Source organism: Penicillium brevicompactum (assembly GCF_028827555.1).
Source record: "Penicillium brevicompactum strain IBT 35665 chromosome Unknown utg000001l_segment0_segment0, whole genome shotgun sequence".
Lineage (NCBI taxonomy): Eukaryota > Fungi > Ascomycota > Eurotiomycetes > Eurotiales > Aspergillaceae > Penicillium > Penicillium brevicompactum.
This window is the reverse complement of record NW_026623203.1, coordinates 4,715,107-4,740,786: the sequence shown is the minus strand read 5'-3', so window position 1 is coordinate 4,740,786 and position 25,680 is coordinate 4,715,107. Positions and strand designations below refer to the sequence as shown.

The following is a 25,680-nucleotide window of genomic DNA, read 5'->3' as shown; positions in this document are numbered from 1 at the left end:
AACGGCTTGATAGCTAAGCCTAATCATACAGTTTATAATTAAATTATGGCTAAACTAAGTAGGTCAACGTTCCCTCCACTGGGGGTACACTCGGGGTACACCATCCCTTCATCACTCGATGATATCGATATTCATTTCATCTGACACCACCTCGTTCTCAGTTTCTGCTGACGTTTCTTTTGAATGGGACGGACTGCTCTTTTGAACATCCACACAAGGAGGCCCAATGGCTGCTCCAGATGAGCCCGACGGCCCATGACAGGAAGTTCTGACCACTAATAACACATCAGAGTCTAGGTCTTGGCTGATATGGCTTAAGCTTACCTTTGACTCATGGCTGATTTTGAGAAAATGCCAACTGTAGCCAGTATAGGCCATTCCATAGACTCCGCAGTTGCGTTTCCCCTCGTGTTTCCGGGCTTGGTGGATGCAGCCTTTCATATTAATTAGCTTCTCTGGGTAAAGGGTATACAAAATAGATCGCAAGATACATACCCATACATGCAAGGAGTTGAGAGATGGTGTTTGTCCCTTTGATCTGTCCCTTTGCTTCAACAACCAGAACATTCAAGCATAAAGATTCGCTCTCTCCGTACCAGACGCTATAATCTGGTCGGCCTGACAAGACAACCTTTCGGTGGTTGAGGGTCACAGGACCGAATCTGTAGCCCCGTTCGCACTGAACACTCAAAGGCTGTGCGTTCTTGATGGTCGACGTTGTCATCTCATATGCTTCAAAGTTGACCGAGTTAACGATCCACCGTGCACTGGCCTCATTGATCCTGGAGTGGCCAAACGCTCTTTCCATCCTATCTAGTGTAGTCACTATAGTCAATTAGCGAAATGTTCCTTCTAATCCATGTTTTGGATTGCGTACCTAGGTGAGGAGAAAGGGGGAGTGGCTGCACATCTTTCATCTCTGTGTCCATGACATCGAGTTCAAGCTTGAGGCACCTTTCCACATCCTTCAAGCTCAACTTTTAGGATGGTCTTGAGTTGTTTGCTTTTTGCGTCCAGTCTATCGGTCACTTCTTTAACCAGCTCAGTGATGTTGGCATGAGATGTACAATGAGTGGGGGTTGCGAAGGTTTATCCGTGACCGTTCGCCAAAAGAGAAAATAAGATTTCCACGCCTTAGCCTTTTAGGATGCGGCGGGTGATTCACTGCGCCAGGAATAACGCCAGGTGGAGTAAATTTTCCAAGGTTTGAAAGTATTTGAGAGCTTGGGTATTTAGACCTTAGACTCATCTTTTGATACTGCCCGAATGATATTTGGAGACATATTGAAAAGGACATTTCGAAAGATAGTTTGAAAGACCCCTAGAAAGACCCGTGGAAAGACAGCAAAGATTCCATGGTAACTGTATAAAGGACGGTCAGGCTCCAAAGTGGATTCTAAAGTACTGGAGGTTCAACCTGAAATACTTACGAAACTGCTCGGTAAAGGTCTGATTCGGACCGGTATTTTCTGCCGTTCCCAGCTCTTCGAGGGTTTACTCACAGTGGAATTGATCGTGTAATTCTAGTTTGGAGATTACGTACAGTGGCTTGAGGCTAATGTTGATTAGGTCTGGTACGGTGGTCACGAACTTGTCAACGTCTGTTGTCACCCCGAGTCCTGTATCCCACCGGTCCACTTTGTTGCGCCGTAGGGCAATGACCACGCGTTGGTGACCGCTGGGGGTCTGGATCGCAGGAAGCCCCAGGCAAATACAATCCTATAGCAATTCTTAAAGAAATACTACTACAGAGGTAGACTTGGATACAGAGATAGTAGAGGCATTGGGAATCTTCTTCTGAGGGGATTGGGATTGGATGCTAATTTGGGCTATGTTGGGAATTGCGTTATTTCCCCTGTGTCTTTTACTTGTAACTCTGTGGGCAGTCTTGAGACAGGATACGGAGTACTTATGGAGCATTTGGGGCGGTGAGTTGGTGGATGGCAGGGGCGACTGCTGCAATTGGGACAATTGGGCCTTGTACATACAAGCGAACTGAACCATTTAGTGCGTTTGAAAAGCTGCTCAATGAAATACTGAAAAGGGCTGTATTGATCATGGACATTTTTCGATGGTTGTTTATTGTATAGTGCTGCTTCCCTTTCGGGACTAGTGCAAGTCTCCACGTGGGCCGGCAATACCCGGCTTGGCAAAGACATCGCAAAAAGCCACAATTGCCTCTTCGGAATTCAAGGACCTGAGCACATCACATCTCGCTTTGCAAGCAAGCCCAAAGCTACCATGGCGATTCTCAAAAACTTCACTCTCCCCACCTCCGCAAAGGAGCTTCTGGCTGGACCGGGCTCAAAATTCTTCATCGCCTTCATCTCCGGATCAGATCCCATCACCAACCAAGCTTGGTGTCCCGATGTGAGAGCCGCCATGCCTTCCATCACCACGGCATTTGCGGGAGATGATACCCCGGCACTCGCGATCGTCGAGGTTGGACAAAAACCCGAGTAAGTTCAAGCACGGATGCTGACCCCACATTGTTGATCTCTTTCTCGGGATAATGCCGGTGGCTACTAGCATGATTTAAACTTCAGTGAACTGATATGAGATTCAGGTGGAATAACCCTCAGAATGTCTTCCGCACTACTTGGGCCACCAAGAACATCCCTGCGCTTGTGCGCTACCAGGATGTCAACGGAGAAGTGACTGAGACAGGCAGACTCGTGGAGGGTGAGATTCTCAACAAGCAGAAGCTTCAGGACTTCATGGCATAAAGACATTACGACACATAACTTTGACGGAGACGAAATTGACATGTGTGGTTACATTTACATTGGACATCGGTCATGTGCAGAATCTCTAACGAGGGAAACCCTGAAACTGAGCAAGGTGGATGGATGATTAACGAGAAATGCATTTCATTATCATGATCAAATCTCTAACTACTTCAAACTTCTAATCAGCGAAACTATATACAGATCTAGATTGTCAGCGTTCCCGTAAGGGCCAAGTCCCTGCTGTTACGCCCCACAAAGATCTGATAAGTCCCGCGCTGGAGAAGCCATTGCTGCGCATCTGTATCCCAGATGCTCAGGTCTCGGCGAGTCAAATTAAAGTTCACAGTCGTCGACTTCCCAGTCTTGATCAAAACCTTCTCGAAGCCACGCAGTTGGCGGACAGGACTATTGGGAATGCCAATGTAGAGCTGCGCAACTTCCTTTCCGTCAACGCTACCGGTGTTTTTCACAGTAGCCGAGACCTTGGCTAGCGTGTCAAACAGGCGGGGATTTCCACCCGGAACGATGGGGGCACTAGCGGGATAAGTCGTCGACGAGGCTGATGTCTTCGAGATCTTCAGGTTTGAGTATCCGAATGTTGTGTAAGACAAACCGAAGCCAAATGCATACTGAGGCTCGATGTTGTCCTTGTCAAAAGCGCGATAGTCGATGTAGACACCTTCGGTGAAATCCGACTGAGGGAAATATTGGTATTTCCCTTCGGTTTCGGTGGGCTGGAGGAGAGCTCCATAGTCCGATGGCTGCTTTGCAACAGTGTAAGGAAGTTTGCCCGAAGGGTTTGCGTCTCCGTAAAGAATGTCAACTATAGCACGACCTGTGTCCTGTCCAGGGAGATGGCCAAAGATGACAGCGGTAACGTTCACATGATCAACCCAAGATTCGACAGTGCGGATCCCGGCGTTGTGAACCACAACAACAGTGTTAGCACATTTATTGGCGACATTAGTCACAATTGTGTCGCTGTGAGTATCAGACAGAGCCTCTCGGTCGACAGCTTCTGTAGCGAAAGCATTGATGAATACCAGGCACACATCGGAGACATAGTTGACGACGGGATCTTCCGAGGTGAAGTCCCACAGAACGGAAGACCCGTCTTCATATGCTCGGCGCTGAAGAGCTTCTATCGGAGAGTCAATGTAGGCAGGTGAATTTGCGCCAGATCCACCGGCACTATACAGAGTCCCATTCTGATACAGGGCTGATCGCTCTGTTGTGGGGAAACTAAATGAGGTCGCGAGAGTGTAGGACATCGGGCTGTAAGCGTCGTATCCGAAGACAGAGACCAACTTTGGAGATCGAAGAGGAAGAGCGTTGTTCTGGTTCTTCACCAGAACGTGTCCCTCAATGGCCGATTGCAAAAGCACCGACTTTGCGGCCTTGGACGTAGCTATGACGGCCTCATGGGCAGCACTGATGCTGGAAGGCATTCCGACACCAGGCTTGGGGAATGCCGAGTCTTGGTCGAGATAATACCAGGTCGCCATCAATCTGTCGGGGTGTTTCAGTATGTCGCTTTATTAAGTGCCCTCTCTAGATTCAGCTTCTTACCTTGTGATCATGTCATCCAGACGAGAAGCTTCCATAGTTCCGTTCGAAATTGCCGTTGTCAAATTACTGTTCCAGTAGCTTGAGCTAGGCATGACAACATCCAGACCGGCGTTAGCAGAGGCAATACCTGAATGCTGGGCAAACCAATCAGTAATCACATAGCCTGCAAAAAAAGTTAGTCCTTAGATATTGTTCAAATGTTTGGCATCGACCCACCTTGGAAGCCGAGCTCGGTTTTCAAAATTCCGTTGAGGGCTCTGCTGTTCTGGCAAGCGTAGGAATTATTCAAGCGATTGTAGGAGCACATGACACAAGTAGTCCCAGCAAGGACTGCATCTTGGAAAGGCCACAGGTATAGCTCGTGGAGGGTTTTGTCATCGATGTTCGACGACACGGACTGAACATAGTGGCCATCGGAATCGGTGGTCGGATTGCGGTTCGTCTCTTGTTCATTTGCAATGAAGTGCTAATAGACTTAGTCTCAACAAGGCAAACTTCTGGATGATTTCCCCGGCTTACTTTGAGAGAAGTGGCAACGTTTTGCGACTGCAGTCCCTTGACCGACTCGGCAACCAGAATTCCGCTCAGGTATGGATCGGCAGCGAAGCCTTCCCAGTTGCGACCACCAAGAGCCACACGGCCCAAGGGTCCGACGACGGGCCCGAGTATCATGTTTACGCCCTTTTTCCGATATTCCTGGCCCATGAAGACACCTCGCTGTTTAGCAAGATCACGGTTCCAGCTGCATGGTGCCATGAACACTGATCAGTAAAGTACATCAGGCGCACAGTCAGATATTTTCAAACATACCTGGCGCCTACATGAACTCCAGAAGACCATCCATTAACGAAATCAGGTCCTCTCTTGAACATAAGTTAGCATATAGACGTGAAGTAATTGAGAGGGTACTTACCAATCCATTTCCAGCGTCACTCACACACATTCCCGGGAACCCAAGCCGTGTGATGCCCTGAATATTACCAGAGCATCCATTGTCGGCAGTGATACCTGCAGTCAAATTGACTTTCTCATCGTCAGAGAGCTTGGCGACGAATGCCTTGGCCTTTGTGTACGCAGAAGCCCAATCCCCGGCGCCTGTCCCTTCAGCTGTTCAGCGAGTCAGTGATACTCATATCATATTAGACAACGAAATGGAGTGAAAAACCATACGTGAAGGGTAGACCGCAGGTGATTGCCCGTAAAACACTGCGTCATCAGTAATGACATCCTCGGCAAGAGCGAAGCTCGCTACCGCGAGACTCAGTAGAAATGACTTCCCCCAAAAGGTGAACATTGTGAACGACTTTCAGCAGCCACGTAGCTCCGTATCAGCAAACTTAACAGTTTTTTCCCTCAATCCATGCCGTTTTATACCTCAGAACCCCTCTCAACTCCGGGACATTGCATGGTACCAACTACCGGATATCCCACTTCTGAGTTCCAGCGGGTAAACATCGGCAGAATAAAATGTAACATTGCACCTACTCAGGGTCTAGCAGTCAGGGACTTGTCTGGTTTCTGATTAGCTCCAGAGAAGAACACGGCTATGTCACCGTAAAGAGTAATCTGCGGGGAAGGCGATGGCGTCGACGGAGAGGGTTAAGCCGATGTTGCTTGACCGCAGGAGAGGACCCGGGTATACGGAGTACTATGGCTAGAGTCATAGCATCTGAAGGCCCGAGTCCACTCATGTGCCGAAGCCAGCTTGCAGTAGCGCGTTGTAAAGGCGGGGAAATCCCCCACGGGGTGACAGCCGGAAGACCCGGACAACAAGCCGGGGTTTTGAATGGCGACAAGAGCATCCATCGAAGGATCCGGACGCGGTCAATCCAAGATTTTGCTTTCCTGGTTCTGGTATCAGCAAACCGAGATGGCAGAGAAAGCGAAAGAGAGTATGAGATGTGAGATGTATGAAGTGTGAAGTGTGAAGTGGGGTGAGTTTATTTGCATTGTCAGTCCACTGGCCCCACCTTAATATGCACAATCGCCCAGCATCGGCTTTATACACTCCAACTCAACTACCAGGCTTGATTTATGATAGCAGCTAAATGTTGGCTCCATTGCCCTTTTTAAGGGTCTAAAATGCCTCACTTTCCTCCAACATACTGGCTCGATCTCTGGGCATTTTATCAACACACAAACCGAGAGAGCGAAGCTTGAGAACACCTACCCCAAAGACCATGTGGAATGCTGCAGCATCCCCACATCCCAATGTGATTTCCCGATCTCACCAGTTCCAGTATGCACTCACAATGTGGGGCTCATCCCCGCAAGTCTGCAAAGACCCGAGGTGGACAGCCGAGAGTCCTGGCCTATATCAGGTGCGTGCTATAAATCCTCTCGTTCGGTCGCTTGGTCATTTTGTTGCTCTGTGGCGCTAAATTGAATGATAGGCAAGACACTAGATGTCCCACAGGGAGGGGGCACTCCAGACATGTAATGTTGCTTGGCATCATGAAGTTACCTCCCTGCACGGAGTACTCCGGAGATGGCTGCTCTTCTTCCCCCTCTCGCGCGGGCTCCCTGATTTCTTTTTCTTAATTTTCGTTATGTGTCCTTTCGAGTGTCTCAATTCTTTTCCATTCTCCTCGTATTTCTCCATTCCTCTATTATCCTCTCCCGTCTGTGATCTGCCGACTATAGGGGTACTATTACCCTAGCTCTGACACTTTTGATTACGCCAACCCCCGGACAAATTGGCTGGCCTACCTTTCTCTGTGGCACAGAACACAGCTCACAAGTCGATCTACCGCCCAGCGATCATATTCGGAATCGGGGCGAAAGCTAACGAAAGCCTCAAAAATGAGTCGGGGAAGTCGTGAGATCAAACCCTATTTGATTCCCGATCCGTGGCTCAGCAAAGTATGTTACCATAGCTGTTAAGAGCCTAAAGCGACGGTTGAGAAACGATCGAATGCGACCGCACAATGACCATGTTGCTAGTGGCAATGATTGCCGACCCATATACGTTGACAGCCGAGGTCTGAAAAATACTTGTAAGCGGATTACATTGGTGGCTGCGGAGTAAAGGAAGTATTCTCCGCATTGTCAACACCCGGGTGTGAAATGCTTACTCTTGAAACAATGATCCTCACCTGGACAATTCATGCAGGGATGCTGAGGCCGCCATTGCGCCCCTCGATTGTATACATGTTGCAAACCAGTGCAGGGGAAAACGCTTCTGTATCCTATTAACAAATAGGAAAGACCGATTCAAGTGGGGCAGAAAAGTGAGGCAAGCTAAGCAATCCACCATTGGCTCAATTGACAGTCGGAAATTAAGTGGCTTGTCGACTATAAACGCCAGCCCGAAGATCAACAAAACATGACTCGCACCACAGGTTTCAAAATTAGCGAGCTAAAAAGGGGCAACTCGCACATGGCAGACTCCACGTGGCCAATCTTTCCGATCGATCGATGAAAGAATGTAAAGTTTGGTTCGATCTGGCCATTCTTCGTCCGGCCCATTTAGACCCATGGTGAATCCTTCAAAGCCCCGGAGTGTGTCCGAACGGGGGAATTGAGCGGCAGAGGAGCAATAAGCACGGTGCAAAACCAATCGATTTGTTCTGGAAGAATCGGAGCCCGGGAATTCGGTACCGGCAAAATCTATAGGGTTAGACTGGACTTGATCCACCTGCTGCTATATCCACTTGACTCGAAATTCCTTCCTTGCCAGCAAATCAGAATCCCCACAAGTAATAACCATAGGGTTGCTCTAAACCAATACAGCCATCCGACAGGCGATCAATGGGGTTTTGGGGGCATTTCGGAATACAAGGCATCCGCGAGTCCATCTTGCCGATATGCGCTCCCCACTGGATTTCCCTAATGAGCATGAAAATACGAGCCATCGTAAGCGCTAGAAAACGTTCTTTTCACTGTATCTCTGGTTTCAATTCACCCCAATGTTTTGAACCTCTGAAGGTTTCCGATTCGATTCTTTAAGAAGATCCAGAGACCGCTCACTTCCCCAGGTTGGCTCTTAGACCACCCTCAATCTCCACGCCATGGTTGTTTACGCCGATGCTGCCCCGTCGTTGGCGGGGAGCACGATCATGCTTACGATCCTGGCCTTCATCACATACGGATTGCGGGTCTACTGCAGATTGACTCGCAGGTCATGGGGGCCAGAGGATTGGATTATGACGGTAGCATTGGTTCGTGTCGCATCGAGATACAATTGAAGAGAGCTAGACTAACGCGACGGTAGATTCCATTCTCTGTACTTGTCGCAGGCTGTATCGGAGGAGCTTTCAATGGAATCGGCGCGAAAAACTCAACACTTGCAGAGCCAGGCAACTCCAAATACAGCGCAGAGGGACAAAAGGTAAACACAGCTTCGAGCGCAATGGCCGGAAAAATACTAATCTACCGGCTAGTTCTTCCTCATCTTCGAAGTCGGCTACTGCGCCGCCATCATTCCGATCAAGCTCAGCATCAGTTGGATGCTCATTCGAGTGGCACAAGGTCGCAAGGCGTATCTCTATGTGCAATATGGTGTTATTGCTTTGTTCGTGAGCATGAACTTTATTGCTTTGATCTTCATTCTCACCAACTGTACCCCCGTGGAGTAAGTCGTCCCCGCAACAGCGATCATACGCGTCCAAAACAACTAACGTTTGATCTGCGCAGAGCTGCTTGGAGCGCTGAAGCGATTGCAAATGGAGGATCTTGCAAAGCGGCCTACGTGCTTGCGGACGTGTACTATGCCTGTACCGCCGTCAACATCGTCACCGACTGGATCACAGCTTTCCTGTAAGGATATCTATGCCACCACACACATCCAAAACTAATTCTAACGCTTTCGCCAGCCCGATTCCTTTGCTATGGAATGTCCAGATCAACCGCAACACCAAAATCTCCATCATCGCTCTCATGGGTCTCGGTATCTTGTACGTGATCTTCCTACCTCATTGATTCTCCCATTGCTAATTCCACCCCCACAGCGCATCACTTTCAGCCTGCGTGCGACTAAAATACACCGTCGCCCTAACCAGCCAAACCAACTTCCTCTACGCAGTCGCAGACGTCGTCATTTGGGGATTCGCCGAGAACAGCATCGGCATGATCGTCGGAAATGTGGCGACTCTCCGCCCACTGCTGCGCGTTCTCCGCGACCGCAACACCTCCGACTACAACACCTACAACAAGTCCCCGGGTGGCTTCAACAGCTCTCATCGCACGGGTGGAATGATGGGCTCGCGCAACTACGAGCTCAATGAGAATGTCAAGGGTCTCAACCATATGACGACTACTTCGGCGATCGACCACAACCCTCGCGGCAGTCTGAGTGATGGGGATAGTCAGAAGGAGATTCTTGAAAACGGTCAACGACCCGGTCAAGCTGATATTCTTGTTAGTCGGCAGGTTGTTGTGGCGTATGACTAAAATGGTCCTACGTCCACGGGTGCGAGTGGCGCCCTGTATTTTTCATATAAATATTTACTTAATTATTCTCTCATTTAAACAAACAATGATTTCTATGCCTGGAACCTTGGGGCTGTTTCGAAAAACAATAAGACTTAGTTACCTCCAGGGCTGTCCGGGTTGTTATGTCTGATCCATGTCAGATATGGTGATCGGTCTCAATCCGAAGCTCGAGGATCAGCGGGGCCTGCTCTAGTCGATCTACGGAGTATTGAATGGGAATGTTATGGGGTCAATGGGAAAAGAGTGAATTGCTCCTTGACGAAGCATTCTGCTGTTCATTGCGGCAAGCACCCCGTCGGGGGATTCTTCCCGAAGCCCCTAGGCACCAGCTTCTCTTTGGCATGTTACCTGTGAGTAGTGGTCGTGTGCTAAGGGGCAACTCCCCGATCGCCCGAGTCTTCTCCGAGCAGATGTGGAGACAATCAGGAGGCTAATCACTTAGAGGAAGTAAATCTGGTGAAGATCGCCATGGATTCCTATCATGGAGAATTATTGCCGCAGGTCAAAAATTAGAACTCGTGGAATGAGACCAAAATGATCAAATGGAGTACCAACCTGCCAAGGTTGAAGAGAGAGGGCGGTTAGGGTTGATGCGGCTCTTTGGCGAGCACGCTATTGGGTAATTTGAGCTACGCGCCAAGAGCTGAAACATCCCTGCTCAACACGTCACTTGGTGCACGTCTCCGCCTCAACAAGTAGACTGTCTTCCTAGGACATGGAAATGTCAGCCAATCGAGTCACTCATTTGAAGACTAGTTCCAACAGCCCCGATATCTTGTGGCGCAGCTCTTCCCGGGGCCCCTATGACCATTGGTTGAGACTGGCTCGGGGCAAGCCATGAGGCATAAATGTTGCCAGTGGTTAGTTGAACAGGCCACAATCATCGAGAGGCTGTACAATCAGAATGCCTCACTGCAGCCATTATAGTGATAGCAACCTTGGAATCCGTTAAGGCTTCCATGATATGCTAAGTCCTAGACAGCGCAAGTCCATTTGCTTGGCTTTTTGCGCCGTTTGTACAATCATGCAGATGCTTTTTTCTGAATCGTTGGCCGGTCTCTGGGCTGCTCGCTTACACCAAAGAGAAGTTATTTAGCGTTTCTTATATCCAATGAAACTCCATCACAAGGTTGACACCTGACATGCGGCTACAGTATAGATGATCAGGCTGGCCGGGCATGCGCGTATGCGTAAACAAACACCCCATTATTTGCATTTGTTTCCAAAAAGCGAGTGAGGCTGTGTGTATGCAGCCCACCTGGGCAACCACAAGAACGTGTCAAAGTGCCTCCAGGGCTCGCAGTCATATTGTTGGATCTGTGGCTGAGCAAACTGCAGGTGGTTTCTCTCGTGACTTTCTCACTCCCATCCATTACAAAAGCAGCATACCCCTTCTTCTTTTTGCAATACTCTTCACTTCATCTGCTTGCAATAATCACACCAACTCCTCAGGCTGATTCCAGCAGCAGCAAATCAACCGAGAAACTCACAAAGCGCTACTATGAATTTCCATTTTTCCATCTCAGACGACACACTCGAGTCGTTTGAAACAACGATCCTTCACGGGAAATACAACTTCAAGGATAAGAATCTCCTTCGAAGAGCCCTGCGGGGTTTCATCTTCATCTATACCGATGACGAGGGCCGAAAGGTCCTCGCTATGGTTGGCGACGCCACGCTTCGTCAAATTCTTGTCAACCAAGGCCAGGAGAGAAATATGTCAGTTGGTAAGGATCATACTTCCGACAATCAACTACACGCACTGACCATGATCAACAGGCAATATCCAAAACGTGATTACGCATGTCGCATCAAACAGTCACTTGCACGAGCGCGGGATCGATATCGGCCTAGACCCTTTCATACTGAAGTTTCCTGGCCAGCTCGGCCAGCCTGCCGGAAGAATTGTCATGGCTACAACCATTGAAGCCATCATCGGGGCTGTCTACATAGACTCGCAGAAGAATGCCAACGATTGTGAGGCAGTCATGGCCGCTCTTGGTCTCGCCTGGCCCGAATGATCTCTGTCTGCCCCTCCTTCCGATTATGAAATCAGGAAGCCTCAGTGTGGGGGCAGGATAGGTAAATTGCACGGCTGAGCCTTTTTCATTGAGTCGTGAAGCGGTTCGTGAAGTGACTTGCATGCCACAGCGCCCTTCAATGAGTCACGTTCGCCCTGGAAGGGACCTTCCCTGGCTTCTCATTTGGGCTTCTCTGTAGCTTCAATACGGGGAAACATCTTATGAGGACTGTGTTTTAAGGTGGAGGACGGGATTGGTTTTCACGAGATAGGCACTTGTCACTTTGGAAATTGAAAGTAAAGTTGTTGCACTGAGCCTTTTATTTTCTTGAGTATCCAAAATTCCTAGATACACTCCGAAACAGTCGATCTTCGTGTTTCGCCCCCGGAACATACAGGATCCCGCTGGCTTTTTGATTATACTCTCTAGTATGGGATATTTATTGTTTTTGATCGATTTACCTGATCATGGTGGGTCTCTTTTAGGTGTATTGGCTAATCCAGTAGCCGAGACCACGGGTTAAACTGATTGTCAATGTGTGGAGTGGTGATAAAAGAATCCTGCGAGAGGGAAGTGAGGACTGAATAGAGTGAAATAGGCAAATCACGAAAGCCTCGATAGAGTGGGTGTTCGCAAATAAAAAGACTGAAAACAATATTTGTTGACTGATATGGGTAGTGATGGAAGGCGAGTGTAATCTATTGTATCCGGTAGGTATCGTGGCTTTAAAGTTGACTGCACGTTCATGATTCGCACTGGATTAGGGCCTGCCATGCCTCTAGTCGCTCATCATCCCATAACGCGAATCCCCAATCCCAGTTATCTTCGGTATTCATGCCAGAAAGTGCGTCCTCGAACGTCTGACCTTGGAAGTCCGGAACCAAGTGTTGCTTTTTCCACGCTTTGTTCGGTGTTTCCGTTGATGGGAGATGTGACCATAATTCTTCATAATTTTTGGTCGAATGCTTGTCCGCGGGCGAGATTAAAGGCACTATGGCCTCTTCATCGGAATAGAGGACGTATAAATCGATGCCGATGAAGGAATCAACTCTTGAATGGATGTTGGTCAGGATCATATCGCGACGGGAAAGAGGGCTGGTATGAAGGATGCGAAAAAGAAAGTCGGGTCCAAGCTCAGCCAGTGACTTTGTGCTTTGCTCAAGTGAAAACAATCCCTCGAGTCCATCGAGTGATTCAACACACGGGTTCATCGGCGGTCGTATATCGGGCGGAAGAAATTCAAAATCACCTTCAAGGCCAGGTTGCGAGGTTGGGCTGCTTTCCACAATCTCACGCATACTTTGAATGATATCATCATAGAATGCTGGGAATTTGGGAAGTAGGTAAGACCATATACAACCCATTTCTGAATATTCCCACGGCGGCATGGCCCCGAAAAATAACCGATATGCCTCCAGCATCCTGTCATCGTAGGTATCTTCAGGTTCATAGGAATTCCAGTCATTTGTTTTTTGTATGCAATATCCATGTTCCGGGGGCACTGTTTCAGCCGGGCCGAAAATGTTACCATGGGTCTGAAGTCGACACATTGCCCTGAGGAAGCGATGTTTCTCGGTAGGGGAAAGCTCTATTGGAGTAAAAGAAGACTCCCAGTCATTTTCTGGAATCCATGCAGGACGTGGTGCATGTTTCGCATAGTCAGCCAAGAAGAATTCAAGCTGATTGTGAAACCGGAAGAGACGAAAAGTTTCTTGCAGGTTGTCGACAACGTCAATGCATCTCAAATTTGATGAAGTCCTTTTCTTGATTTCGTCTTTGCGTCGCCAAGTATCGAGTAGAGCGATCGCTTCTTCCTTGTGGTCCGCGAAGAGTAGATCACGAGATCGTATGGCTAGAATCGCTTCTCCCAGCAGGGGACCAAAGAGGTTCGTTATCATACGACGAAGGATCTCAGGTCGCGCTGTAAGGTATGCCTGATAAATCGTAGGCGCTGAAAGCACGATGGATTTCAACGAAGAGTGGTCGGGTATCTCATTCAAGATGAGAATCAACAGCTCCGTCGGGAGACCCTCTAACGTGGGTTTGACCTGTAAGATGTAAGTATGGTCCTCTGAATCTGACGTAACCCTCCTACCATAGTGCTTTTTGTCGAGGTGCTCTGCTGTATGCTTTGGCAGGGATGTTGCGGAAGAAGACAAAGAGAAGTGATGTGGAAGGAAGATCGAGAACAGCGGGGGAAGTTCACGTGCCAAGGTGGGTTTAGGGATTTGAAACCATCGCCAACAAGGCGATCATTGTGAGCCAACCACTCGACGACGCCGAGCCGCGCGACTGTAGGCGCCCTTTGCCTGGACCAGAGTAGTTCCCGAGGTCACTAGTGAAGTAAAAAAAATAGTGGTCCGGGCCAATCGCCTAGCGTCAATTGATGTTGCCGCCGGCCCCATGTATGCGCGTCAAAAGTACGGACCACTCAGACCATTCATTTCGCCATCATGGCTTCATTCCTGTTAAAGTGGTTCCAGAGCGTCGGTATCTAGTCATTTGCCTAGTTATCTTGCATCTTAGAGGCAAGTACGGAGTACGCGCTCATCAGCAATACGTACTCCGTATACCGGTTTGAACTAATGCAGGGGGCATGCTAAAAATACAGACTTCGTAGCAACAACATGGGAATAGCACAATGTTCACTTAGAAAGAAAGAGCGCACTTATTACAGCGGCAATTGATCAACATAGCTCGAATCATACTAGGTCTCAGAATGTACAAGGTTGAAATCTTGAAGGTGCCCACGAGATCTATAAAATAGTCATCTATGTCACTCCACGACTACTGAATTCATTTCACTTGCTACCTTACTGCCTTTCTTTCTGTTTTCCTCTCTCTTTTCCTCTCCTCCTTCATCTCTTTTCCCCTCTCTTTTCCCCCTTCTTCTTTTGCCTCTTCTTTCCTCTCTATTCTTGATTCACGATCTACACCTCATTGAATCAACTTCCTATCTCTAGAGGTCCATCACTACAAACGTTTGACAATGGGTCTTTTCAGTCGCAAGTCTGCCTTAAAAGCAGAGCGTGGCCCCGAAGCCCCGGAATACAATGTGCGACAAGCACAACGCGAAGCAATGAACCAGCCGACTCACTTCGGCCCCAACTTCTATCAAGGTCCTGAACAACAAGAGATCTTTGATAGACGCCAAAATGGAGAGGTGTTTGAGTGGGATAAAGATTGGTCACACCCAGAGCTTATCAACCGCGCTCATTCCTATGACACGACCGTGGAACACAAATACTCTGATCCCTACGTGAAGAGACCGGCCCCTTGGAATACTCAAATGGTAGCTGAGCGTGAATACTACAAGGATCTCGGACACGGCAAGCATTATCGCCCACTTGAAGCGGACGTCAAGCCGGGACTGAAGACTTATTTCGGCGACAAGCGCAAGCCTACCGAGAAGGATAGGGAAGTCAATCAGACTGCTCGAGCTGCTGCTACCAAGGGAAGAAATCTAGCAAACCGGTGAGCAGAGTACTCAAAACAGAGAGTGAATTTTTCTTTCTTGCAATGCTAACTAACATCTTCTTTCAAGCGCTATGCAAGCTCGTGAAGGCTTTGACCACAAATACCCCCAGGCATACGAGGACCATGCTGCCATCGCAACTCACAGGAAGCAAATTGACCAGTCCCGCAACACAGCCAAGAAGTTTGCAAAGCATTCAGAGAAACTTCATGCGAGCAGCGTGCGGTTGGAGGCGCAGACAATTGCTTGGGAGCAGAGAGAAGCGAGGAAGAACGCCAAGAAGAGCAGCGGACGGGGATAATCTTCGGTTTGACTGGGCCTCGAGCTGGGGACCATGCTTCTCAGGTTCACACATACGCCTTCGCGAGAATGCGATCTTTACAGGCTGCTTTGCGCATTTAGATTTGGACATGCTTCGGTTGGAGTTGAGAGACTTTCACGTCACAGAAGGAGTCGTCTTTCCAAACTCCGTTATCATGAATTTTCTGTCTTTTCCTTTCGTTCTTTTCTCTTTGCGGATGACACCGTGCATTGCTTTCCATAATCAGATTACGCCATACAATTGAAATAAATATTTTCCAAAATTTGACAACGTGATATGTATAATGAGCAATTACCAACTTCCTACATACGGTATTGTTCCAGTACCTCCCATGGCTAGAAACTTTGTGTCTCTGGTCATGGTATGGATCTATCAACCACAAATCACAGTGCCTCGCTTCTTAGACCAGTTGCATGGGTGTCCATTTCTTTTGCACTGCAGAGATTGTCATTTGCTTTCTCCATGAGAGAAGTGATAGACCTCGAGACTCACCGGATGTTTGCTTTCGCATTTTCCCCAATAAATATTTTCCTCCGTACAAAAAACACATTGCTGAGTACAACCAGCTAAGCAATTCTTCTAGTAGTCAGCTTTTCCCTGTAAATCAATACAACAAAAGTGTGAGAAATGGTGAGATTCACGCCGTGGTAAACTTCTCCGGCTTCTTGTCCATCGGGGATATCTTGAAGTTCTGTGTCTAGGATTGGAAGCTCCCTGGAAGGGCAGTCTAATGATGAAGCAGTGTATAGAGAAACGGTAGATTCGAGTTGATCTGGAATACAATCAGTTTTTCATAACGTAAAACAGTGCACAGTTCGCATTCTGGGGTGAAGATTCTTGAGAGACCAACCTTGGCAATGTTCAGATTGTGTTGAATGTATAGATCCAAGGGCAGCAGTGACACAGATTAATTTTAGGAACAACCGTGTGAACTGAATGCCCAAGTGGGCCTCTGAAAAACAGTTCCACATCTTGACTGACGGACATCCATCTCTTTATTTGCAGTAGAGAATAGGCCGTTTTATACAGCCACTTCTTGAGCTAAGTTCACAAGGTGGCCTCTGGACTTTGCACTTTCTGTAAATTGAACAGTTACATTAGAATGTTACGCATAAAATCGTGTGAGAGGGTTTCACCTGCATATGATACTTGCGGGGAAGCTAGAGATCCAGACAAGTAGATAAACTACGAGTAGCTGCAAGGTCACCAAATAATATCGCGATATAAGTTTTTTGGTGGCCTGCAATGGTCCAGCAAAGATTTGGGTTGTTTGTCCCCTGCAATGGAAGATACTAATCCAGATCAAGCGCAACATCCATATGCCACATTCATTTCCAGAGCATGCCAGTCTGACCTTTCAAAGCGTTTCACATTCACCTTGTTGCATGGAAGAGGGTGACATCATGCCTGAATGGTGAACACTCCTTTTCGCTTCCATCCAATGAAGGACTATATCCAGGAAATTATGCCAGGTGGTGCCTAGGTGTTCATTCACAGATTCAATCCGAATAAAAGAATATACTCCATACGCCCCGAATTTTGTACGTAATTTCAAAGCCTGACGCCCTGACTAGATGCTGACTTGTACAACTTAATTTGATGGCTGAACTTTGAAATCAGCAGGTATCCAGGGTTGATTCACATCCGTACCTATAGCCTCTGTTCAATCGACCCTTGCTGTGAGAGAAGGGAGCGCAACCTCGGGAATCGTGGTTGTTGTCTTTTCCCCTCTCCTCTGTCAGTCCGAGGAGACGGAACATTCATGCAGGCATTCGCGGAATTGATCTGTATCAAAGATAGATCACGAGAAATATGATTGTTGTCTAATCCATTATAATACAATTGACACCGTGTGTAATGCAACATCCGCCGAATATAGTACAAGAAAACCGAGCATGGCGCTGAGGGAGAGCGACCAAAGTGAAGCTCAGAGAATAAACGTATAGTGTACAGGGGTTGAGAACGAGTCTAACTGCCAGTGACTCTCAGCACAAACTCATAAACGCCAAGAGTGATGACAGCGGATGGCAAAGAGCGAAGCATGTGAGGAGCGAGACCTCCGTACAGACCAGCCATGCCTTCTTCCTTGGCAATGGTTCGGAAGCACTGCGCTAGGCCGGTGTATTTCGGTCGGCCATTCTCCACGGGCGCCTGGCGTAATCTTGTTCGCATGACCTGGTGACGTTAGCATAGATTCGGTCATTTTTGTGCGCAAGAACATACCTCATGAGGATAAGTAGTTAAGCCTGCAATCAGCTTTGCGGAGCTTGCAGCTCCACTAGTGCTAGCCCAGTGGGATACTTCATCCCAGAAAGGAGTTCCAGTGCCCTGAATGGGCTGCAATAAGTCACGAAGGCCAGTTTTCAAGCGCTCGTAAAGGACCAAGTGCAGAGCTGTCTCAATTGAACCGAGGTAGCTTGCGCTCATTCCACGGTAGAAGCCCCGTACACCCTCATTTCGCAAAGTTTGTCTGATGCAATCAATGCTATTGCGGTATTGACGAGTGGAAGGACCAGCGGCATTTGTTCGAGTCTTGTCAAGCTGCAGTCTTGTCTTGATCAACCAAATTGGATTTGTTGCGGTGGATGTGGCAAGGCCGGCGCAGATTGCAGCCTGTGCATGAACGAGAGGAGAATCTTCCGCCTTTCCCAGAAGTTTCGCTCCAATGTGTTTGCAATTTCCGTATACGTAGAATTTGATAGCGGTCGCGGGGACCACGCCGGCAACACTCGGACCGAGACCTCGGAAGAAAGCGCGCCAGCCCTCAGCGCGGTATATTGAGCTTATAATTCGTATCGTTTTGTGATTCGATGCGTGGTTCGGTTGTGCTGCTTGGAGAGGGTGGTTGGTCTGGCTGGAGGTTTGGTAGAAATCGGACTGAAGACGCGTCCTCAAGACATCAAGAGGCGAGGTGACAATTGCAGTTGCAAATCCGCCGGTGCTAGATGGTCAATGTTAGGTGAATGAAGATCATGACATGTGTAACAGTGAAAACGTACGCGCCTGCCAGCAGGTGCACCCATGAGGCAACCGGCTTTTTTGTCGTAGTAGTGGTAGAGGGGCTAGGCTTCGCGATTGGCGCGTGCTGGTATCCCTGGCGCTTTTCCTCCATATTGAGTTCAATGGGAAAGGAGATCTTGCGATCTTGTCGATAACTTTTTCCTCGATAACAGCGATAAGGGCACGTGATAGCCATCACGTGAGGACACGATTTCGCGGTCCACTTTTCCTTCCCGCGGCATCGATCCACTTCCCCAATGCCGACCAAGGGGCAGACTCAATGAGGGGGTTGGCGATCATGCTAGATCAGAGACGTCCCCTCCCCGAAAGAAAGAAGTTCAATGTTGTATCACATGCACAAGCTCAGGCAAGCAGTATGAAGAGAATGAGCGAGTCGTGTACAAGGAAACGTGGACTGACATGATTCCAAATCCAGTGGTTTTGCCATGTCGGAAAAACATTGCCTTGCAAACTCCATGCTAAATATTTGCCGGTGAAACGTCTGCGAGCGCTCCATTCGATCATAAAATACTTTGAAATCAAGTTTTACGTGAGATTTCGACTTCTATTACAACTGCACTCCGGAACCCCCGTTTTTCAAGTCATAAAAATGGTGATATTTCCGTCACCATACGACAAATTCATTGCAACTGTATACCAAATCATGTTCCTGAATCTACTACTCCGATCACTAATAAAACAATCATTGGAGCACAGAACATTTCCGACAGCTTCAATACTCTACCACCTGATGACCTTTGTCGGGAAGAACTCATCGATCAGCTCCAAGTAGTACGGCTGTGAGGTGATATTGAGATTAGCCCATGCACAGCCCACATAACCAAGTATGAACCAAGATTTGTGGACTTACCTTCAGCTTCTCGGGGTCAGGGAGCTCGTCGCTCTTGCTGTACAAGTCATAAGGATTGAACGCTTTCACAGCCTCCAGCATCTTGTGATCATGCTCGTTCATGAGTTCATGGTAGGCGCCCTCCCGATGCCACGGGTAGAACGAGTGGTACCGGATCATGGCCAGTCCCTCTTCGGGAATGGTAGACTGATCTTTCACGATGTGATAGAGATATTCATCATGGCCCCAGCACAGCATCACATTCTCCAGTCCACAACCAGGAGAGTAAATTCCGAACTTGGAACTATAGATCTCGTTATTGTAGTCTTCGTTGTCCTTGAACGACTTGTTGCCGAAGATGATTCTGTCGTCAAATTCACAACCGACTGCAAAGGTGTCGCCAACGACATCCCACTGGCCCTTCGCTCCGAAGAAAAACAGAAGTTTTCCGAGATCGTGAATGAGTCCGACAAGCTGCATCCAACGAGGCTTGCCCTCGCTGCGGATGGCTTCGGCGGATTGCAAAAGGTGGGTCATTTGAGACTCAGAGGTGTCTGGGTCACATTCATCGATGAAGGTGTTCAGCTTTTCCATTGCTTCCCAAACTGTCATGTGGGCACGTGTTTTGTTCTTGAAATCGTTACGTGCTTTCAGATTGTACGCAACAGTCTGAAGGGTGTGCTGCTGTGCGTAGAAATTCTTGACTTGGTCACAAGCGTCTTCAAACTGGCGGAAGCCTCCCTTGTCTTTGGACTTGTCAAATTCCGATTCATCATAGAGACCTTTCTCGATTTTCAGGTCTGTCTTATGAATGTTGACCGCGTCGATGTTGTCGGACATGGCCTCAAGGCCGATAGGGGCTGACTGAACTGCGACAGCCATTATTGCCTTCGGAAGTGGAAATGATGGTTTGGTTTCGGATATTTGGAATCGAAAAACTTGAAGCAAGTCTGTTGACTGTGTTTCTCTTAATGAGGGAGGGAACTGGCTTTGGAGAGATAGTGTGGACTTTATACCATGGACTCGAGAATTGCAATGCTCGTTCGGATCGTGATTTCCGTGATACAATACTCCGTTCAGACTGAGTGATCGGTTTTGAGCTTCCGCTTGAATATCAACCCGTCCTTGTTCTGAATGCAAAGCGTCATAGTAGCTCCCACTGTAGAAAGGGAGCAAGGTGGAAAGCGAATTCCGTTGACGGCTGAATATCTTCACCGGGACCTCTCAAAGCATTTGGCATCCCAACCCGAAGTTACTTCACCGAGAAACTTTGTGACTGATGAACGTGATTCTGATCGCAAGTAGGCATGGTCCTGGAATTGCCTTTCTCCAGCAAAATGCTGCAGAATTAGAGAAATGTTGAGGTATAGCGCTTCGTAACAATCAAGTGGGCTAGGCTGTATATTGGTCATCGGAGGGTCCTAAAATTAGCATACTCGGATTACTACTGAGGAGTAAGTTATATCCTGTCATGGATTATTCTTGTGTTATTCCGAAATATCTTGGTCAATCTTGTGTATGGTGATAGGCAAAACGACTCATGATTTGAGATTTGATCCACGAATCGGGCCGGAGAAGTTGTAAGATATGGATGTCCCCAATTTTCATATCCAATCTAAGTCTTCCGATTTACGATTCGCACAAGTCATATGGGACCGAGTACACATTGACATGCAAGGTACATTGTGACTCGGGGGGGATTCTGTGGGGGAAATGCACTACCAAAGTGGAGAAGAGGCCCAATCTCGCCCGTCGGACTTAGTGATGTATACATTCGGGATTGATTGAGCTTAATGTTGACCTCGGAATCATCTTCGATTGGTTTATTCAGTGGGTGGTCAGGTGACCCTGATCTTTCCCTTTCCCCAGACTCTTCCCTCCTTTTTCCAATCGTGACTCGAATTTATTTGTTCGTTTTGTGACACTGGCTGAAGAAATCTTGATGCGAACTTTGTGGAGTTGAACACCTCGTCTTCCAAAACCTCGAAGTGAGAAGTTTTCAAGTTTCGATCGTGCCCCTTTTGTAGCAGGTATTATATTGGCCGCTCTGATAAACCCAGCCTATGATTTACTATTCGCTGTTATAAGCAAACACAAATGTGAACATAGAACACGGGTAAATGCGAAGAGCAGGATTTCCTGGCACAATCATCTGAGTCAGAATTTGGTTATCCATATTTGGCATAGCATCTGGCCAAGATATTGTGGGGCTCGGGCTTAAGGTTATCTGCAGATGACATTCCCGGGCTAGGGAAAAGATGCAGCGTATTCCTGACTCCGTAGCTTGATCAATGGGAATGATCAAGGTAGTAGAATTTGGTCGCAGTAGAGCGAAGTTGAAAGGTTGACTCAGATTTACTTGGAAACCCCTTTTCAGGCAATTGGTGAAAATCTGTACGACGTAGTCCAGCTATTGAGTGTTTAATCTGGTGCAAACAAAAGATGTCTATGTGGGTCTAGCCACACCGTAAGCATCAGGCCTTATAGCCGCTAAGTCCACGATCGACACTAATGCCCGTTAGTAGGTTGGTCTATTTTGTATTTGTCACTCGACATAAATATGCAGGAATGCCCTCCCTTCGAGCTTACTTTCCTTTCACTAACATCCTCACTCATCAACTACCCAGGTGCGTGGTTTCAATTGTGTAGAGGGCAAACCTTGGAATCACGATGCTCTTTACGTCCATCTTCCCTGCCTTGAGGCTTGCAACACTCTTTTTGCACGTTTCATTTGCTCTCGCTTATCCCCACAACACCACCTATCCTTTAACCGTCATCGAGAAGTTCACTGTTCCGGTCAGCTTCGAAAATATTGCAACACGTCGCGACGGCCACCTCCTCGTGACCTCTGTGGAGTCATCCATCCTCCGCCAAGTCTCTCCATTTGGAAACAAAAACTCGGTCGCAATTGCCAGTATACCCGGAGCAACCAGTCTACTCGGTATTGCGGAGTTGAAGGAGGATGTCTTCTATGTTGTTGCGGCAAACGTCAGCTCAACCACCGCTATTCCCGGAACAAATGCCGTTTGGGAGATAGATCTTCGTGACTCTCAAGCCTGCTTTTCGGCGAGAAAAGATCGCAAATTATGCGCAAAGACTACCCTGATTGCAAAGGTTGAGAGCGCTGGATTGCTAAATGGCATGTGTCGGTTGAGCACCAACGATGATTCCACTCTCCTGATCGCCGATTCTGCTGCCGGCAATGTTGTGAAGCTTAACGTCGACATCGGCTCATACGAGACAATAATTAACGACAAACAAATGAAAAATAACTCCACCGGGTTACAAGTTGCTATCAATGGCGTTCATGTTTATGGGACTTGGCTGTATTTCACAAATCTGAACCAAGGGATTTTTGCCAGAGTGCCACTGGATTTGAGCAATGGCACGGTCACTGGTCCCGTCGAGGTGATTGTCAACAACACGCCCGGTGACGATTTCATAATATCGCGGGATGGCGGAAAGGCATGGATTGCAATGAACGGGCATTCTCATTTGGTTGAGGTTGATATCAACCGTAAAACAGCCAAGGTTGTGGTTGATTCGACTTACCTGGCATCGGCTTCTGCGGTATCGTTTGGGAGAACACAGCTTGATCGGAACAGTTTGTATATCTCATCCGCTGGGGTACTGAATCCAGCAAAACCCGGCAACCACACTGTGGGAGGTATTGTTGCTCGGGTAGATTTGTGAAAGTCTTGTTTGAGTGTCCTGAGATAGACATTTTAGAACAATATAAAATGTCCTCTACGAGCGTAATATGATTCTTCAAACAACGACATACTACAACAGTGAGGATTCCAGAGGTCGTGGTGGTCACCCACCCAACAACCGACTGGCCGGTGTATGGCAATAAAATTCGTAACACTTTTAATTTTTGGTGCTCATGATGAACCACGAAAGAGCAATCAATAATAGATGGGGAATTGGCCGAGGAACTGTCGATAGTTAGCGCGTGTCACCTGTAATCTGCCGAGACACGTACCTGCATGGGGTCATTGAACCGGAGCCCAATATCCAAAGAGCTGATCTTCTTGATATCGCTTTCCTCCAAATCAAATCCAGTCGATGTCAAGTTCAAGCCCATCCGTTCGAGATTGGTGCTTCTCGGGATGACCACAATGTCACGCTGGGTCGCCCACCGGAGAAGAACCTGCGATGGCGTCTTTTGCACTCGTTGGGCAATCGAGACAATCTCGGGATGCTCGAGAAGAGACAAGACCTTTCCGGCTTCAGTGCCTTCCAGCTGCGGATACGACACACCTCCAAAAGAAGAGAAGGCCATAACAGCAAGACCGTTCTTCTGCGCAAACTGAACGAGATGATCCTGAGCTAGGTATGGGTGAAGCTCAATCTGCAAAGCCGCAGGTTGGATCCGTGCATAGCGTAGCAGATCCATCAACAAGGAGCCCGAGAAGTTGGATACACCAATGTTTTTGACAGAGCCCTGATCCACCAGCTTCTCCATTGCCTGCCAGGTTTCCTGGATACTGGCATTGCTGGTCTCCACGCGACTATCCTCGTAGAACCATCCAGGCGGGTAACGGACCGATGGCTCGACGTATTTCAAGGCAATGGGGAAATGAATCAGATACAGATCGAAATAGTCCACCTGCCAATCCGCCAGTTGCTTTTGGGCGATTTCTTGCACTCGATGCGCTTCATGGTAGGTATTCCAAAGCTTGGAGACGATAAATAGATCCTCACGCTTGACTAGTCCATCTTTGATAGCGCGAGTGATGCCTTCACCGGCTCCGGCTTCATTGCCGTAGTCTATATTCGTCGTCAGCGAAACGCGTGAGTACCAGCATCGTATGAAAAGTAATACCGCAAGCACCATCAAACATCCTGTAGCCAGCTTTGATGGCATTGTAGACAGCGTCACCACAGGAGTCATTGTCAATTCTCCATAGGCCGAATCCAACCAAAGGCAGCTTCTTGCCACCGCTACCGATCGAAATTGACGACATTTTGATTCAACAAATGGAGTTCGTTTTGTACAGGATTTTGGACTCAATCTCAACTGTCACAGGGGAATAAGTGGCAATACGCACCGTTTTAAGCGTGGATGCTTTTCTTATACGGCGAAACAAAGATGGAGATGCCCCCAATGCCACCTTCCTAATCGAGTCCCCGTGCTTTAGTCATCCAAACTTTAAACGCCTAATTTCTCTTGGACCTTCTGCCGATTGTTTTTAGACGTCACTCTACCAGCCGGACTTTATCTCCTTGTCTGTTTATACCGGGGCCGTCAATTAATGAGTCAGTCACTACCTAGGCAATTGGCAAGGATTTAAAAAAAAAAAAAAAGTGTACCGCATGCGCGAGAAAACCTGCTAGCCCAACGCTGGACTCAAATGGCCCAAGCTGGGAAATTTCCTACTTCATGAGACAAAAGCAAAGTCTTCCACGCTTGGCAGACGAGATGAAGTCCTCAAAAACAAAAACATACAACAGTGAGGATTCGCTGGTGGTCACCCACCCAACTACTAACTCACCGGCGTGTGGCTTAAGTACGGCTGAGCGGACGGGAAGCCCTGTTCTCCACACCCTGTGGTCGTATGTACTTAACATTGCATTGAGCTAACTTTTATAGTACGAAAAAAGAAGCATATTTAGCACTTATACATAGCCAACTCCGCTGATCGTGATTTTAGATCACGACTTTGAAAAAAGAATGGAATCTGTACTCAACGGGCTACGAAGGGACCGAAATCCACTCCTTAGCCGACATCGTCGATTTCAACAAACATCATCCCAACAAATCTCTGCCTCTGGGTATGTTCCCTGACTATCTGTACTGAACGGGGACTCCCACCACATTATGTTCAGATACCCCAATCAACAGCTCCTAGAAAGGGCTCTTAACAACAGAACGCCCACGGAAAAATATACCGATGGCGTCAAAAAATAATCTGCGAGGCGGCCGGTGTCAATGTGATTGAATAGACTCTTGCCGATTTTAATTTGGATGTCATCATCGGCCCAATGGACGGTAGGACCCCTACCGTCGTTGCTGCGGCTGGCTATCCGGTTGGGACCATGCCCCTTGGATACTCGTCGAACGCATGGGAGACCCTTTGGAGCGTGTATCATCTCCCGTGCTGGCGGAGAGGCCAATATCCTCAAGGCTATGAGTGCATGGTACGCGACAATGCCTGCGCGGAAGCCGCCACCTCAGCTGGTTGCCAGGCTGTAAGGCGGCAGTCGAACATTCGAATGGTTACTGTGTCTGGTTTGGTTGTCGATCTGGCTTTCGTTATGGACTAAACGCTCATTCC

General features: G+C 48.1%; 12 protein-coding genes across 12 annotated transcripts; 6 read left to right on the top strand and 6 right to left on the bottom strand.

Annotated features, from left to right (window-relative positions):
• Positions 1-131: 131 nt before the first annotated feature.
• On the bottom strand, positions 132-977 carry N7506_001587 (uncharacterized protein; the record flags this gene model as incomplete). Its single annotated transcript, XM_056950883.1, has 4 exons — positions 132-275; positions 325-434; positions 496-825; positions 878-977. 4 exons carry the CDS (start codon positions 975-977, stop codon positions 132-134), a joined length of 684 nt encoding a protein of 227 aa, XP_056816798.1.
• A 1,264-nt stretch (positions 978-2,241) lies between these two features.
• Positions 2,242-2,726, top strand: N7506_001586 (uncharacterized protein; the record flags this gene model as incomplete). The annotated part of the gene is made up of 2 exons (XM_056950882.1): positions 2,242-2,459; positions 2,567-2,726. The coding sequence occupies 2 exons, from the start codon at positions 2,242-2,244 to the stop codon at positions 2,724-2,726; spliced, it is 378 nt and encodes a 125-aa protein (XP_056816797.1).
• A 206-nt stretch (positions 2,727-2,932) lies between these two features.
• N7506_001585 (beta-glucosidase) lies at positions 2,933-5,592 on the bottom strand (the record flags this gene model as incomplete). The annotated part of the gene is made up of 7 exons (XM_056950881.1): positions 2,933-4,238; positions 4,299-4,461; positions 4,515-4,764; positions 4,818-5,040; positions 5,109-5,161; positions 5,212-5,405; positions 5,469-5,592. 7 exons carry the CDS (start codon positions 5,590-5,592, stop codon positions 2,933-2,935), a joined length of 2,313 nt encoding a protein of 770 aa, XP_056816796.1.
• A 2,716-nt stretch (positions 5,593-8,308) lies between these two features.
• On the top strand, positions 8,309-9,689 carry N7506_001584 (uncharacterized protein; the record flags this gene model as incomplete). The annotated part of the gene is made up of 6 exons (XM_056950880.1): positions 8,309-8,458; positions 8,512-8,628; positions 8,681-8,871; positions 8,934-9,056; positions 9,113-9,193; positions 9,248-9,689. The coding sequence occupies 6 exons, from the start codon at positions 8,309-8,311 to the stop codon at positions 9,687-9,689; spliced, it is 1,104 nt and encodes a 367-aa protein (XP_056816795.1).
• Positions 9,690-11,232: 1,543 nt separating this feature from the next.
• On the top strand, positions 11,233-11,752 carry N7506_001583 (uncharacterized protein; the record flags this gene model as incomplete). Its single annotated transcript, XM_056950879.1, has 2 exons — positions 11,233-11,458; positions 11,511-11,752. 2 exons carry the CDS (start codon positions 11,233-11,235, stop codon positions 11,750-11,752), a joined length of 468 nt encoding a protein of 155 aa, XP_056816794.1.
• A 743-nt stretch (positions 11,753-12,495) lies between these two features.
• On the bottom strand, positions 12,496-13,850 carry N7506_001582 (uncharacterized protein; the record flags this gene model as incomplete). Its single annotated transcript, XM_056950878.1, has 2 exons — positions 12,496-13,800; positions 13,848-13,850. The coding sequence occupies 2 exons, from the start codon at positions 13,848-13,850 to the stop codon at positions 12,496-12,498; spliced, it is 1,308 nt and encodes a 435-aa protein (XP_056816793.1).
• An 891-nt stretch (positions 13,851-14,741) lies between these two features.
• Positions 14,742-15,528, top strand: N7506_001581 (uncharacterized protein; the record flags this gene model as incomplete). The annotated part of the gene is made up of 2 exons (XM_056950877.1): positions 14,742-15,226; positions 15,297-15,528. The coding sequence occupies 2 exons, from the start codon at positions 14,742-14,744 to the stop codon at positions 15,526-15,528; spliced, it is 717 nt and encodes a 238-aa protein (XP_056816792.1).
• A 1,989-nt stretch (positions 15,529-17,517) lies between these two features.
• On the bottom strand, positions 17,518-18,661 carry N7506_001580 (uncharacterized protein; the record flags this gene model as incomplete). Its single annotated transcript, XM_056950876.1, has 3 exons — positions 17,518-17,724; positions 17,773-18,490; positions 18,549-18,661. 3 exons carry the CDS (start codon positions 18,659-18,661, stop codon positions 17,518-17,520), a joined length of 1,038 nt encoding a protein of 345 aa, XP_056816791.1.
• Positions 18,662-19,290: 629 nt separating this feature from the next.
• N7506_001579 (inositol oxygenase) lies at positions 19,291-20,281 on the bottom strand (the record flags this gene model as incomplete). Its single annotated transcript, XM_056950875.1, has 2 exons — positions 19,291-19,347; positions 19,421-20,281. 2 exons carry the CDS (start codon positions 20,279-20,281, stop codon positions 19,291-19,293), a joined length of 918 nt encoding a protein of 305 aa, XP_056816790.1.
• A 1,788-nt stretch (positions 20,282-22,069) lies between these two features.
• On the top strand, positions 22,070-23,092 carry N7506_001578 (uncharacterized protein; the record flags this gene model as incomplete). Its single annotated transcript, XM_056950874.1, has 1 exon — positions 22,070-23,092. The coding sequence occupies one exon, from the start codon at positions 22,070-22,072 to the stop codon at positions 23,090-23,092; it is 1,023 nt and encodes a 340-aa protein (XP_056816789.1).
• A 215-nt stretch (positions 23,093-23,307) lies between these two features.
• On the bottom strand, positions 23,308-24,369 carry N7506_001577 (uncharacterized protein; the record flags this gene model as incomplete). The annotated part of the gene is made up of 3 exons (XM_056950873.1): positions 23,308-23,337; positions 23,385-24,172; positions 24,228-24,369. The coding sequence occupies 3 exons, from the start codon at positions 24,367-24,369 to the stop codon at positions 23,308-23,310; spliced, it is 960 nt and encodes a 319-aa protein (XP_056816788.1).
• Positions 24,370-25,387: 1,018 nt separating this feature from the next.
• On the top strand, positions 25,388-25,669 carry N7506_001576 (uncharacterized protein; the record flags this gene model as incomplete). The annotated part of the gene is made up of 1 exon (XM_056950872.1): positions 25,388-25,669. The coding sequence occupies one exon, from the start codon at positions 25,388-25,390 to the stop codon at positions 25,667-25,669; it is 282 nt and encodes a 93-aa protein (XP_056816787.1).
• Between the last annotated feature and the right edge of the window lie 11 nt (positions 25,670-25,680).